Source organism: Bombina bombina, chromosome 9 (genome assembly GCF_027579735.1).
Source record: "Bombina bombina isolate aBomBom1 chromosome 9, aBomBom1.pri, whole genome shotgun sequence".
NCBI lineage: Eukaryota > Metazoa > Chordata > Amphibia > Anura > Bombinatoridae > Bombina > Bombina bombina.
In genome coordinates, this window is record NC_069507.1 from 264,533,195 (window position 1) to 264,549,726 (window position 16,532).

Sequence of the window (16,532 nt, forward strand, 5' to 3'; positions counted from 1 at the left end):
TGCCTTGATGAGAACGATGTTAAAAGATCGTATTTCCCCCCCCCCCACCCCCGAGAAAAGGTGGCAACAGGGATGACGAATTGTTAAAAAGAGAAGTTATGTGGATACATAAACTTGGTACAATGCATCTGAAAGGACTCAACACACATTAAGATTTATCTTTATTTTATTAAAGGTCCTGCATATATAAACATGATGACAGTATTATTCTGATTATATAAATGTTAACGAGTTTAGCACAATATTAAAGGTCCCTAGGGACCGATATTGATCTAACTTTTGTGGATTAAGGGCCCTGTTTTATGGATTGAGTGGTCATGTACCCCTTGGGGGTTTGGGGTGCTGCTCTAAGATTATACTGTCAACTTTGTAGTTATTTGTAAATTTTTTAGCTCATATTCATATCACTCTTGTTCTGGGTATAAAATAGCGTATTGACCATATTCCTTTTATGTACAAGGAGTGTAATTCACATGTAACATGTCTGGTTATTTTACATGGGGCGGTATTGTATTAAGTTGCAGACAGAAGTTATCTTGTTGCTGTCTATGACATAGCTTTAATTTTATTCTTATTTCCACAATAGTGAGCAGCGTTAGAATTTCAACAAATTACCTATGGGATTGTTTGCCTTCCAGTCTGGTAATGACTATGATTACGTAGATGCCTTCTGTCTATTGGCTATTTGACACACACCCCTTGCTCACGTGCCACGTACCATTACATAAGCTATAGAGCGGGTATTTCAATAGGGAAACACCATATTATTTAATTAGACTTCACAGGGAGAGGAGTGTTACACACTGTGATGACTATTAATTAAGGTATGTGAATTTGCGACATCGATGCTTGTTTTGTTTTTTATGCGCACCTTCGTTTTATCCATGGTGTTATTATACATCAATGCGTACAGTTCCCTCTCTGCTGGCTATTAACTATTCGCACCGACTTCTTTACTTATCTTTACTTATAATTGCTTGATATACCTAGAGACTAGACGGCCACCCGCATTAGCTGCATACAGTGCACCGGTTCCATAGGTGCAAAGTGTTACAACCCTGCAGCGTACTATGGCATCTATTTATCAAGCCGTCAACTGCAAATACGCTGGAATTCCACAGTGTATTTGTGGCGAGCTTGATTCCCCTTATTTATCAAACCCTACAGACCGGCAAAAGTAGAATTTTGTGACGTAACATACGATACGCCGGACTCAGTCCGACACAGATCGATGCTTACGTCACTACAGATGTTCCGAACGCAAGTTCGGCACAATCTGACTACTTTTGCTAGTTATCAAATGTCTACCAGGTATGCTCGGCACTATTCCGACCCAGCGTACCTGGTTTTCAATCCGCCGCCCTGGAGGCGGCGAATGCCATAGGAATCAATGGGAGTCTGAAAGCAGTGAAAGCTTCTGTTCGCTGCTGCCCGATATCCCATTGATTCCTATGGGAACGTTTACACCTAACACCCTAACATGTACCCCAAGTCTAAACACCCCTAATCTGCCACCCCCTACACCGCCGCCACCTACATTATACTTATTAACCCCTAAACCACCACTCCCGGAGCCCACCGCCACTCTAATAAACTTATTAATCCCTAAACCGCCTCTCACGGACCCCGCCGCAACTAAATAAAGTGTTTAACCCCTAAACCGCCACTCCCGGAGCCCACCGCCATCTACATTATATTTATTAACCCCTAATCTGCCCCCCCCTACACCGCCGCCACTATATTAAATTTATTAACCCCTAAACTTGAGTCTAAGCCTAACCCTAACACCCCCTAATTTAAATATAATTTAAATAAATCTAAATAAATATTCCTAGCATTAAATAAATTATTCCTATTTAAAACTAAATACTTACCTATAAAATAAACCCAAAAATAGCTACAATATAACTAATAGTTACATTGTTGCTATCTTAGGGTTTATTTTTATTTTACAGACAACTTTGTATTTATTTTAACTAGGTAGAATAGTTATTAAATAGTTATTAACTATTTATTATCTACCTAGCTAAAATAAATACAAATATACCTGCAAAATAAAACCTAACCTAAGTTACAATTACACCTAACACTACACTATAATTAAATTAATTCCCTAAATTAACTACAATTAAGTACAATTACATAAAATTATCTAAAGTACAAAACCCCCCCACTAAATTACAGAAAATAATAAAGAAATTACAAGATTTTTAAACTAATTACACCTAATCTAATCCCTCTAACAAAATAAAAAAGCCCCCCCCAAAATAAAAAAGCCCTACCCTACACTAAATTACAAATAGCCCTTAAAAGGGCCTTTTGCGGGTCATTGCCCCAAAGTAATCAGCTCTTGTACCTGTAAAAAAAATTACAACCCCCCCCAACATTAAAATCCACCACCCACACAACCAACCCTACTCTAAAACCCACCCAATCCCCCCTTAAAAAACCCTAACACTAACCCCTTGAAGATCACCCTACCTTGAGAAGTCTTCACCCAACTGGGCCAAAGTCCTCAACAAAGCCGGGGCGAAGTGGTCCTCGAGACGGGCAGAAGTCTTCATCCAAGCTGGGCAGAAGAGGTCCTCCAGATGGGCAAAAGTCTTCATCCAGACGGCATCTCCTATCTTCATCCATCCGGCACGGAGCATCTCCATCTTCAAGACATCCGACGCGGAGCATCCTATTCATCCGGAGTCTTCTTGAACAATGACGGGTCCTTTAAGTGACGTCATCCAAGATGGCGTCCCTTCAATTCCGATTGGCTGATAGAATTCTATCAGCCAATCGGAATTAAGGTAGGAAAAATCCTATTGGTTGATGCAATCAGCCAATAGGATTGAAGTTAAATCCTATTGGCTGATCCAATCAGCCAATAGGATTGAGCTTGCATTCTATTGGCTGTTCCAATCAGCCAATAGAATGCGAGCTCAATCCTATTGGCTGATTGCATCAACCAATATGATTTTTCCTACCTTAATTCCGATTGGCTGATAGAATTCTATCAGCCAATCGTAATTGAAGGGACGCCATCTTGGATGACGTCACTTAAAGGACCCGTCATTGTTCAAGAAGACTCCGGATGAAGAGGATGCTCTGCGTCGGATGTCTTGAAGATGGAGCCGCTCCACAACGGATGGATGAAGATAGAAGATGCCGTCTTTAATTGAAGACTTCTGCCCATCTGGAGGACCTCTTCTGCCCGGCTTGGATGAAGACTTCTGCCTGTCTGGAGGTCCACTTTGCCCGGCTTCGTTGAGGACTTCGGCCCAGTTGGGTGAAGACTTCTCAAGGTAGGGTGATCTTCAAGGAGTTATTGTTAGGTTTTATTAAGGGGGGATTGGGTGGGTTTTAGAGTAGGGTTGGTTGTGTGGGTGGTGGGTTTTAATGTTGGGGGGTTTGTAATTTAGTGTAGGGTAGGGCTTTTTTTTATTTTGGGGGGGCTTTTTTATTTTGTTAGGGTGATTAGAGTAGATGTAAATAGTTTAAAAATCTTGTAATTTTTTTACTATTTTCTTTAATTTAGTGTTTGGTTTTTTTGTACTTTAGATAATTTTATTTAATTTTATTTAATTGTAGTTAATTTAGGGAATTAATTTAATTATAGTGTAGTGTTAGGTGTAATTGTAACTTAGGTAAGGTTTTATTTTACAGGTATATTTGTATTTATTTTAGCTAGGTAGTTATTAAATAGTTAATAACTATTTAATAACTATTGTACCTAGTTAAAATAAATACAAACTTACCTGTAAATTAAAAATAAACCATAAGATAGCTACAATGTAACTATTAGTTATATTGTAGCTATCTTAGGGTTTATTTTATAGGTAAGTATTTAGTTTTAAATAGGAATAATTTATTTAATGCTAGGAATATTTATTTAGATTTAGTTAAATTATATTTAAGTTAGTGGGTGTTAGGGCTAGATTTAGGTGTAGGGGTTAATACATTTAATATAGTGGTGGCGGTGTAGGGGGGGGCAGATTAGGGGTTAATAAATATAATGTAGGTGGCGGCAGTGTAGGGGGGGCAGATTAGGGGTTAATAAATATAATGTAGGTGGCGGTGGGCTCCGGGAGTTGCAGTTTAGGGGTTAAACACTTTATTTAGTTGCGGCGGGGTCCGTGGGTGGCGGTTTAGGGGTTAATAAGTTTATTAGAGTTGTGGTGGGCTCCGGGAGTGGCGGTTTAGGGGTTAAACACTTTATTTAGTTGTGGCGGGGTCCGTGAGCGGCAGTTTAGAGGTTAATACATTTATTAGAGTTGTGGTGGGCTCCGGGAGCGGCGGTATAGGGGGTAAACAGTGTAGTATAGTGTGGGTGTTTAGTGACAGGATACCAATAAAGCTGTAAAAAAGCCGAAGAGCAGCGAGATCGATGACTGTTAGTTAACAACAGTCTGCTGCTCATCACACCGTACTTGGTGTGCGGCTTTTTGACAGCTTTTTTGATAATTTTGAAGAACGTATTCAGGTCCGCGGCAGCGATGTTAGGCGATCTTAGGCGAGCGTATTGGTGCTGTTGAATGCAGGTAAGTTGACAGCTTGATAAATAGATGCCTATGTGTCATGTCCCAGCATTGGATGATGAGAAATGCTTAGCTCCGCAATATTGCATAAACTTTGTTTAAAATATATGGGTAATCAAAATGCATGTGTGATTAACACCATTGCTGATGATGAACTATAGTAAGCTGTTTTAATGCATAGTATGGATTGTAAATATTCTAGTTATGAAGTTTAAATCATAATATTTTAGGTTTATATGGGAGCAATTGGGGATTCACTGATTGTTTCATTGTTTAATTGTTATATTTGTAAGATGTATTTTGTCTACATGTGCAGGTGTTTGCAACATGTTAGATTTATTTTTATTATTATCTACATATAAGTCCTTGTAATAGTTGGAACAGCTGCTGGATGAATCTGTGCTTGTGTGAACGTGGAAACCTGCCTGTTCCACAAACAATATAATATATGCAAATGTCCACAGCACTAGTGATATAAAAGATGTCTTTATTGACAAAAAACAGCAACGTTTCGTGACTAGTGTCACTTAATCATGCTATCATGATTAAGTGACACTAGTCACGAAACGTTGCTGTTTTTTTGTCAAAAAATACATCTTTTATATCACTAGTGCTGTGGACATTTGCATATATTATCTACATATACATACAACCCCAATTCCAAATAAGTTGGGACAGTATTGGAAATGCAAAAAAAAAACAAACACCCTGTACTATGTTGAAAATTCATTATTAACACATTATTTAATGTTTTAAAAAAATGTTAATGTTTTACTTTGTGAATTGAATATATTTTTGAAAATATGCACTCATTTCAATACTGATGAATGCAACACATCCCAAAAAAGTTGGGACAAGGGAAATTTAGGACTAATAGTGATGTGACAAGTTGAAATAAGAAGGTGATGTGAAACAGGTGAGGCAATCATGAAATTATAGTATATAAGGAGCCTCTAAAAAAGGCCAAGTCCTTCATGAGCAAGGATGGGTTGAGGCTCGGCAATCTGCCAAAAGATGCGTCAGTGAATAATCCAACACTTTGAGAACAACATTCCCCAAAGACAAATCGGTAGGATTTTGGGCATTTCAACCTCTACAGTGCACAATATAATTAAAAGATTCAAGGAATCTGGTTAAAATCTCTGTGCATAAAGGTTAAGACTGAAACCCACTTCTGAATGCGCGTGATCTCTGATCCCTCAGACGTTGCTGTCTCAAAAACTGTCATGAGTCTGTAACGGATATCCTGATAAGGACTTGGGAATACTTTGGTAAACCTTTGTCAGTCAACACCATTACTGCTGCATCCACAGATGCAAGTTAAGGCTTTACTATGAAAAGCAGAGGCCATACATCAACACTGTCCAGAAGTGCCGCCAACTTCTCTGGTCTCGGTCTCATCTGAAATGGACAGTAGCACAGTGAATCATGTTTTGTGGTCCGATAAGTCAACATTGCAAATAGTTTTTGGAAAAAGCAGCCGTCGTGCTCTCCAGGCCAAAGAGGAAAAGGACCATCCAAGCTGTTATCAGCGTCAGGTTCAAAAGTCAGCGTCTGTCATGGTATGGGGGTGTAAAGACCACAATTCAGCCCAGCACACAATGGTCTGTGCACGCCACGCAGGAGGCCTACTTCTTCCTCCAAGGCAATATTCAACCAATCATCAACCATGGTGGAGCAAATACAAATTTATTTCATCAGCACAGTCACAAACAGCAGCGATGTTTCAGGAGAACGTCGCTTATTTATGCTCATTTCATCAGCACAGTCGCAACAGCAGCAATGTTTCAGGAGAACCTCTCTTATTCATGCTCCTGGTATGGTATGGGGGTGTCCCAGTGCCCATGGCATGGGTAACTTGCACATCTTTGAGGGCACCATTAACAGTCAACATTCCCAACTTTTTTGTAGTGGGTTGCACCCTTTAAAACACTTTTTAAACATTTATTTCAATACTAAGAGGCATATTTAACAAATGTCTGTCGGACCTGATCCGACAGTGTGGATCAGGTCCGACAGACATCGCTGAATGCGGAGAGCAATACGCTCTCCGTATTCAGCATTGCACCAGCAGCTCACAAGAGCTGCTGGTGCAACGCCGCCCCCTGCAGACTCTCGTCCGCCAGCAGGGAGGTGTCACTCAACACGATCGTACTTGATCGGGTTGAATTCCGGCGATTCCTGTCCGCCTGCTCAGAGCAGGCAGACAGGGTTATGGAGCAGCGGTCTTTGTGACTGCTGCTTCATAACTGCTGTTTCTGGCGAGCCTGCAGGCTCGCCAGAAACAGGGACCATCAAGCTCCATTCAGAGCTTGATAGATAGGCCCCTTTATCTATAATTTATATTTAATATTTATATGAGTGTAATATTTTATTTTCACAATGTTTTAAATATTTGTATTATACTTTTCTTGTTGTCCTAATACTGTACTTTAATAACTTTAAGCTTGTAATAAGAGCAATGTTTATCATGGCTAAATTATCCATTAAAAGCAAAGGGCTCGATAAAGGGATGTCGGTTACGCTAAACATTCTCTGGTTATTCTGTTTTACCATAAACTAGTAATACAAGAATGTGCAATAATCTTAGCCCCCTGCGCTATCAATAGTGCTCCACTTGTAATCTACGTCTTTTTGTTTTTCATTTAAGAAACAATTATTACCAATTTTTTTGAATATATTAATTTGCTCTCACCTGTACAATATTTATATTTTCTTATAATCTCTCCTCTTTAGGCTTCAAGTGTGATGTTTGTCCACAAGACTGGGTTGCTCTCAATGGTTCCTGTTATCACTTTTCAAAAGAGAGGCTAAACTGGACAAACAGTAAAAAAAGTTGTCAAGACATGAATGCAGATATTGTTTCCATGGAGGACCAAATAGAAAAGGTTATAAAGTACTTTTTAAAAGTTATTCATTATAGTAGTAACTTAGGGTCTAACGATCTAAAGCTCTTTGGTCCGGTGAGATGATCTAAGAATCTGATCAGTACAGCAAGATCCCTTAAATAATTTTATAAACACACATTTTATCTTGAGAGATCTTTATCTCACTATTCAGGTTCTGTATGTGAAGGACAGACTCCTATATTACAATATAAGGTCTTATAAAATCCCAAAGATTTTGTGTAATTTCTCTACGTTGTTTTTGATCATCGAGCCCTTAATAATAATGGTATAGATTTTAGTGAGAAACATATGGGTTCTGCCAAGTTATAGCTAATAAATAGGTTTACGTGAGGAAGATTTAGACCCTAGTCATAGAGGCCCATTTATGAAGCAGCGGTCTAAAGACTACTGCGCTATAACCCTGTCTGCCTGCTCTGAGCAAGCAGACAGAGATTGCCACAATTCAACCCGATCAAGTAAGATCGGGTTGATTGACACCCTCCGATAAATAGGCCTCATAGAGTGAACAGAACACAAGCTTTAGATTGTCCTAAGGTAGGCATAACCCTAGTCAGAAAGCATCGACTGTAAAGAAGAAAGACCAAGATTACAGGTTGTGCGCTAAACCTGGTGCGTAAATAACGCAAAAAATGAGCGGTATCGCACTCTCCATAGAACTGCCATTACAAGTTACTGAAAAACCTTCTTGTGTTGTGAGTTTTGGTGCGTTTAGCTCCATACCGCACAAAACCCAAGGCCTAACTTGACGTGCTTGTGCACATTTTCCCCATAGACATTAATGTAGAGAAAGTTTTAGAAAAAACTAACACCTGCGATCACGGAATGGTGATCACCGTAATGCAACCCCATTGATGTCTATGGGGAAAAGAAAGTTATGTAAAAACCTAACACCCTAACATAAACCCCTAGTCTAAATACCCCTAATCCGCCACCCCCGACATCGCTAACACCTAAATAAACCTATTAACCCCTAAACCGCTGGTCCCCCACATCGCTACTAATAAAATAAACTTATTAACCCCTAAACCCCCATCCTCCACAACACAAATAACTAATTTAATCACTATGCCAAATATGTACAAAGGTAGGGGAGTCAGGCTGTAGAAAAACACCAGGTATAGTGATTAACCTGGTTTAAACCTCATATAGAGGATTTGAATGCAGACCCTTTAAATATTATAACACTATTGATCAAAAGAAAGAAATGTGTAGTGTTAAAAATTGAATAACTACACGAAAGACAGGGATTTCAGCATCCAATTTTATTATGGGTCAAAATACCCAACTAAACATAAATGTCTAGAAAATTCAACAGTGCAGTATTGTTCTTACAAACATGTAACAGATTAGCAACCTAATAAATGGATAGATGGATAACATATAGCTATGCACAGAAGCTGTAACAAAATAATACATAGGATCCTATGTATTATTTTGTTACAGCTTCTGTGCATAGCTTTTGACCCATAATAAAATTGGATGCTGAAATCCCTGTCTTTCGTGTAGTTATTCAATTTTTAACACTACACATTTCTTTCTTTTGATCAATAGTGTTTTAATCACTATGCCCCCTAATCTAACACCCCCTAAATTATCCCCGATTACATAAAATAAAAAAATACTAAATTAAAATTAAAATAAAAAATCCTAACATTATTAAAAAAAACATAAGATTAAATTAAAATAAATAAATCTAAAATTACAAAAAATAAAAAAAGTCTAAAATTACAGAAAAAAATAAACCAAATGATCAAAAATTAAAAAATTAAACCTAATCTAATATCCCTATAAAAATAAAAAAGTCTCCCCAAAATAAAAACACCCCCTAATCTAACACTAAGATACCAATAGCCCTTAAAAGGGCCTTTTGTAGGGCATTGCCTTAAGTTAAAAAGCTCTTTTACCTCAAAAATACAAATTAACCCCTAACAGTAAACCCCCCAACCCACCAAACCCCCTAAAATAAAAAACCTTACAATAAAAAAACCTAAGCTATCCATTGCCATAAAGGGGCATTTGTATGGGCATTGCCCTTAAAAGGGCAATCAGCTCGTTTGCAGCCCATTAAATAAAAAAAATCCCTAATCTAAAAAAAAAAAAAAACACCCCCAAAAAAATAAAAAGTCCTAAGAGGCCTACTTATCAAGCCGTCAACCGTGCTGTATTCGACGGGACCAATACGCTCGCCTGACATCACCTAACATCGCAGCCGCGGACCTGAATACACTCTCCATATTTAACAAAAAAGCTGTCAAAAAGCCGCACACAAAGTACGGGGCGAAGACTAGCGGACTGTTATTAACAAACAGTCATCGATCTCGCTGCTATTCAGCTTTTTCACAGCTTTATTTGTATACTGTCACTAAACACCGCCACTATACTAAACTGTTTAACCCCTATCCCACCGCTCCCGGACCCCGCCGCAACTGTAATAAAGTTATTAACCCCTATCCCGGAACCCTGCCGCCACCTACATTATGTTATTAACCCCTATCCCGCCGCTCCCGGAGCCCACAGCAACTAAATAAAGTTATTAACCCCTAAAACGCCAACCCCCCACATCGCCATAAACTAAATTAAACTATTAAACCCTAAAACTAACTTTATATTAAATATTAACTCATCCCTATCTTATAATAAATTTAAACTTACCTTTAAAATTAAATTAAACTATATTAACCTACCCTAACTATTATACTAAAATTACATTAAACTACAAATTGAATTAACTATATTATATATTTAAACACCTAACCCTACTCAAATAATTTAAATCTACACTAAAAAATGACTAAGTTACAAAAAACTAACAACTAAGTTACAAAAAATAACAAACATTAAGTTACAAAAAAAATAAACACTAAGTTACACAAAATAAAAAATAAATTATCAAAGATTTAAACTAATTACACCTAATCTAAGGGCCCTATGAAAATAAAAAAGCCCCCCCCCCCAAAAAATAAAAAAAACCTAGCCTACAATAAACAACAAATAGCCCTTAAAAGGGCCTTTTGCAGGGCATTGCCCCAAAGAAATCATGCCCATCCAAATGTCCTTTTCAGGGCAAAGGGGAGCTTAGGTTTTTTTAGTTAGGTTTTTATTTTCGGGGGGTTGGTTGTGTGGGTGGTGAGTTTTACTGTTGGGGGGTATTTGTATTTTTTATTTACAGGTAAAAGAGCTGATTTATTTGGGGCAATGCCCCGCAAAAGGCCCTTTTAAAGGGATAGTCTAGTCAAAAATAAACATCCATGATTCAGACAGAGCATGCAATTTTAAGCAACTTTCTAATTTACTCCTATTATCAATTTTTCTTTGTTCTCTTGGTATCTTTATTTAAAAAAGCTGGAAAGTAAGTCTAGGAGCCAGCCCATTTTTGGTTCAACACCGTCCTGGATAGCGCTTGCTGATTGGATGGCTACATTTAGACACTAATCAGCAAGCACTATCCAGATGCTGAACCAAAAATGGGCTGGCTTCTAAGCTTACATTCCAGCTTTTAAAAAAAAAGATATTAAGAGAACAAAGAAAAAATGATAATAGGAGTAAATTAGAAAATTGCTTAAAATTGCATCCTCTATCTGAATCATACAAGTTTAATTTTGACTATACTATCCCTTTAAGGGCTATTTGTAGTTTATTGTAGGCTAGGGTTTTTTTTGTTTTGGGGGGCTTTTTTATTTTCATAGGGCTCTTAGATTAGGTGTAATTAGTTTAAATCTTTGATAATTTATTTTTTATTTTGTGTAATTTAGTGTTTATTTTTTTTGTAACTTAATGTGTTTATTTTTTTTGTAACTTAGTGTTTGTTATTTTTTGTAACTTAGTTTTTAGTTTTTTGTAACTTAGTATTTTTTTTAGTGTAGATTTCAATTATTTGAGTAGGGTTAGGTGTTTAAATATATAATATAGTTAATTTAATGTGTAGCTTAATATAATTTTAGTATAACAGTTAGAGTAGATTAATTAATAGTTTAATATAGTTTAATGTAATTTTAGTCTAATAGTTAGGGTAGATTAATTATTAGTTTAATATAGATTAATGTAATTTTAGTATAACAGTTAGGGTAGGTTAATTATTAGTTTAATATAGTTTAATTTAATTTTAAAGGTAAGTTTAAATGTATTATAAGATAGAGATGAGTTAATATTTAATATAAAGTTAGCGGGTTGTTAGCTTTAGGGGTTAATAGTTTAATTTAGTTTATGGTGATGTGGGGGGCTGGCGGTTTAGGGGTTAATACGTTTAGTAAGAGGTAGTGATGTGGGAGGCCAGGGATTTAGGGGTTAATACATTTATTTAGTTGTGGTGGGCTCCGGGAGTGGCGGAATAGGGGTTAATAACTTTATGTAGGTGGCGGCGGTGTCTGGAGCGGCAGATTATGGGTTAATAACTTTTATTAAGGTGAAAAGCAGGTACGCTGGGCCGGAATAGTGGCGAGCGTACTTGTTAGAAATTTGATAACTAGCAAAAGTAGTCAGATAGTGCCAAATTTGCATTCGGAACATCTGCAATGATGTAAGCATCGCTCTGTGTTGGACTGAAACTGGCGGATCGTATGTTACATCACAAATTTCTAATTTTGCCAGTCTGTAGGCTTTGATAAATAGGGCGAATCAGGCTCGCCACAATTATGCTGCAGAATTCCAGCATATTTGCGGTTGACGGCTTGATAAATAGGCCTCTAAGTCTCACCCTGAAATAGGCACTCACCATTCCTGAAATCTGGCGGTGAAGGTCTTCTTCCAGGCGGCGACATCTTCACCCAGTGCAGGGAACTCTTCTATCTTCATCCAGGACGATGGCGGAGTGGGGCAGAGCAGCGGTGGCCGCGGAACAGGACTGGCAGCCGCAGAGCCATCCATTGTGGAGGATTCTCTTCATGTGATAAATGCTGCACACTAAAGCTTGATTGCAAGATCCCACTTTTATATTTGGGGTACCTTGCATTCCTATTGGCTAAAAATTCAAATCAGCCAATAGGATGAGAGCTACTGAAATCCTATTGACTGTTCAAATCAGCCAATAGGATTTCAGTAGCTATCATCCTATTGGCTGATTTGAATTTTTCAGTCAATAGGAATGCAAGGTACCCCAAATATAAAACGGGTACCTTGCATTGAAGCTTCAGTGTGCGGCATCGATCGTACGAAGATGATCCTCCACGCTGGATGGCTCCACGGCCGCCGGTCCTGTTCCGCGGCCACCTCTGCTCTGCCATCGCCCTTGATGAAGATAGAAGAGGTCCCCGTGCTGGATGAAGATATTGCCGCCTGGAAGAAGAACTTCACCGCCGGACTTTCTTCGGGGTTAGAATTAGGCTTTTTTTAAATTTTTTGTGTTTTTTTTTTTTTAGATTAGGGATTTTTTTATTTTAATGGGTTGCAAAAGAGCTGATTGCTCTAATGAGAAGGCATATATACTACTGAGCAAGGCATATACCCTAATGAGCAAGGCATATACTGTACACTAGTGAGCAAGGCATGTACCCTAATGAGCAAGGCATATACTGTACACTAGTGAGCAAGGCATATATCCTAATGAGCAAGGCATATACTGTACACTAGTGAGCAAGGCATATATCCTAATAAGCAAGGCATATACTGTACACTAGTGAGCAAGGCATAACCCTAATGAGAAAGGCATATACTGTACACTAGTGAGCAAGGCATATATCCTAATGAGCAAGGCATATACTGTACACTAGTGAGCAAGGCATAACCCTAATGAGCAAGGCATATACTGTACACTAGTAAACAAGGCATATACCCTAATGAGCAAGGCATATACTGTACACTAGTGAGCAAGGCATATATCCTAATGAGCAAGGCATATACTCTACACTAGTGAGCAAGGCATATATCCTAATGAGCAAGGCATATACTGTACACTAGTGAGCAAGGCATAACCCTAATGAGCAAGGCATATCATGTACACTAGTGAGCAAGGCATATATCCTAATGAGCAAGGTATATACGGTACACTAGTGAGCAAGGCATAACCGTAATGAGCAAGGCATATAATGTACACTAGTGAGCAAAGCATAACCCTAACGAGCAAGGCATACTTTATGCTAGTGAGCAAGGCATAACCGTAATGAGCAAGGCATATACTGTACACTAGTGAGCAAGGAATATATCCTAATGAGCAAGGCATATACTGTACACTAGTGAGCAAGGCATAACCCTAATGATCAAGGCATATACTGTACGCTAGTGAGCAAGGCATAACCCTAATGCGCAAGGCATATACTGTACACTAGTGAGCAAGGCATATATCCTAATGAGCAAGGCATATACTCTACACTAGTGAGCAAGGCATATATCCTAATGAGCAAGGCATATACTGTACACTAGTGAGCAAGGCATAACCCTAATGAGCAAGGCATATCATGTACACTAGTGAGCAAGGCATATATCCTAATGAGCAAGGTATATACTGTACACTAGTGAGCAAGGCATAACCGTAATGAGCAAGGCATATAATGTACACTAGTGAGCAAAGCATAACCCTAACGAGCAAGGCATACTTTATGCTAGTGAGCAAGGCATAACCGTAATGAGCAAGGCATATACTGTACACTAGTGAGCAAGGCATATATCCTAATGAGCAAGGCATATACTGTACACTAGTGAGCAAGGCATAACCCTAATGATCAAGGCATATACTGTACGCTAGTGAGCAAGGCATAACCCTAATGCGCAAGGCATATACTGTACACTAGTGAGCAAGGCATAACCCTAATTAGCAAGGCATATACTGTACACTAGTGAGCAAGGCATAACCCTAATTAGCAAGGCATATACTGTACACTAGTGAGCAAGGCATAACCCTAATTAGCAAGGCATATATTGTACACTAGTGAGCAAGGCATAACCCTAATGAGCAAGGCATATATCCTAATGAGCAAGGCATATACTGTGCGCTAGTGAGCAAGGCATCTATCCTAATGAGCAAGGCATATACTGTACACTAGTGAGCAAGACATATATCCTAATGAGCAAGGCATATACTGTACACTTGTGAGCAAGACATACATCCTAATGAGCAAGGCATATACATATATTGTACACTATTGAGCAGGTTATGAACCCTAATGAGCAAGGCATATACTGTACATTTGTGAGCAAGGCATATATCCTAATGAGCAAGGCATATTCTGTACACTTGTGAGCAAGGCATATATCCTAATGATCAAGGCATATACTGTACACTTGTGAGCAAGGCATATATCCTAATGAGCAAGGCATATACATATACTGTACACTTGTGAGCAGGGCATATATCCTAATGAGCAAGGCATATTCTGTACACTTGTAAGCAAGGCATATATCCTAATGAGCAAGGCATATACTGTACACTTGTGAGCAAGGCATAACCCTAATGGGCAAGGCATATACTGTACACTTGTGAGCAAGGCATATATCCTAATGAGCAAGGCATATTCTGTACACTTGTGAGCAAGGCATATATCCTAATGAGCCAGGCATATTCTGTACACTTGTGAGCAAGGCATATATCCTAATGAGCAAGGCATATTCTGTACACTTGTGAGCAAGGCATATATCCTAATGAGCAAGGCATATACATATACTGTACACTATTGAGCAAGGCATAACGCTAATGAGCAAGGCATATTCTGTACACTTGTGAGCAAGGCATATATCCTAATGAGCAAGGCACATTCTGTACACTTGTGAGCAAGGCATATATCCTAATGAGCAAGGCATATACATATACTGTACACTAGTGAGCAGGTTATGGACCCTAATGAGCAAGGCATATACACTAGTGATAAAAATAAATTATACATATATAGTTGGAAAATAGCACTTCCTAAAAACCACACACAATTACTTAGTGAGTTATAGATCGTTATGGTGCAAGCTTGTTTGGGTACTATTTGCCTGGGTTTTTTGAAATTTTTTAAACTTTATCTATTTACGCTCAAACAACTGCAGTGGAATCTGTGAAATGTCAATATTCAATTCGCTTAAGAGAGGCAATTACTGGTAAAAGCCGTTTAGGGTATGATTCATTTTACAGACCGTATTTCTTGCTGTATTATTGCTCAGTAGTGTATATGACTTGCTCATTAGGGTCTATGACTTGCTCAGTAGTGTATATGATTTGCTCATTAGGGTCTATGACTTGCTCAGTAGTGTATATGATTTGCTCATTAGGGTCTATGACTTGCTCAGTAGTGTATATGATTTGCTCATTAGGGTCTATGACTTGCTGAGTAGTCTATATGACTTGCTCTGTAGTGTATATGTGTTGCTCATTAGGGTCTATGACTTGCTCATAAGGGTCTATGCCTTGCTTATTAGGGTCTATGACTTGCTCATTAGGGTCTATGACTTGCTCATTAGGGTCTATGACTTGCTCATTAGGTATGTGACTTGCTCATTAGGGTCTATGACTTGCTCATTAGAGTATCTATTTTTCTCACTACATTCTATGCCCCCCTCTTTAAATGCTATGACTTCCTTATTAGGGTCTGTGATTTGCTCAGTAGTGCATATTACTTGCTCATTAGGGTCTATTACTTGATCATTAGGGTCTATGACTTGCTCAGTAGTGTATATGTTTTGCTCATTAGGACCTATGACTTGCTCAGTAGTGTATGTAACTTGCTCAGTAGTGTATATGTTTTGCTCATTAGGGTCTATGATTTGCTCAGTAGTGTATGTAACTTGCTCAGTAGTGTATATGTTTTGCTCATTAGGACCTATGACTTGCTCAGTAGTGTATGTAACTTGCTCAGTAGTGTATATGTTTTGCTCATTAGGACCTATGACTTGCTCAGTAGTGTATGTAACTTGCTCAGTAGTGTATATGTTTTGCTCATTAGGGTCTATGATTTGCTCAGTAGTGTATGTAACTTGCTCAGTAGTGTATATGTTTTGCTCATTAGGGTCTATGATTTGCTCATTAGGGTCTATGATTTGCTCATTAGGACCTATGACTTGCTCAGTAGTGTATATGTTTTGCTCATTAGGGTCTATGATTTGCTCATTAGGGTCTATGATTTGCTCATTAGGGTCTATGATTTGCTCATTAGGGTATGTGAGTTGCTCAGTAGTGTATGTAACTTGC

The 16,532-nt window shown here is 38.4% G+C and overlaps 1 protein-coding gene across 1 annotated transcript in view; it reads left to right on the forward strand.

The window, feature by feature from the left end:
• LOC128640569 (killer cell lectin-like receptor subfamily E member 1) overlaps positions 1 to 16,532 on the forward strand; it is a 102,141-nt gene that overhangs the window by 47,693 nt on the left and 37,916 nt on the right. The window contains exon 5 of the mRNA XM_053693040.1: positions 7,263 to 7,414. Within this exon, the coding sequence (XP_053549015.1) occupies positions 7,263 to 7,414 (152 nt within the window). The remainder of the gene's footprint in view (positions 1 to 7,262; positions 7,415 to 16,532) is intronic.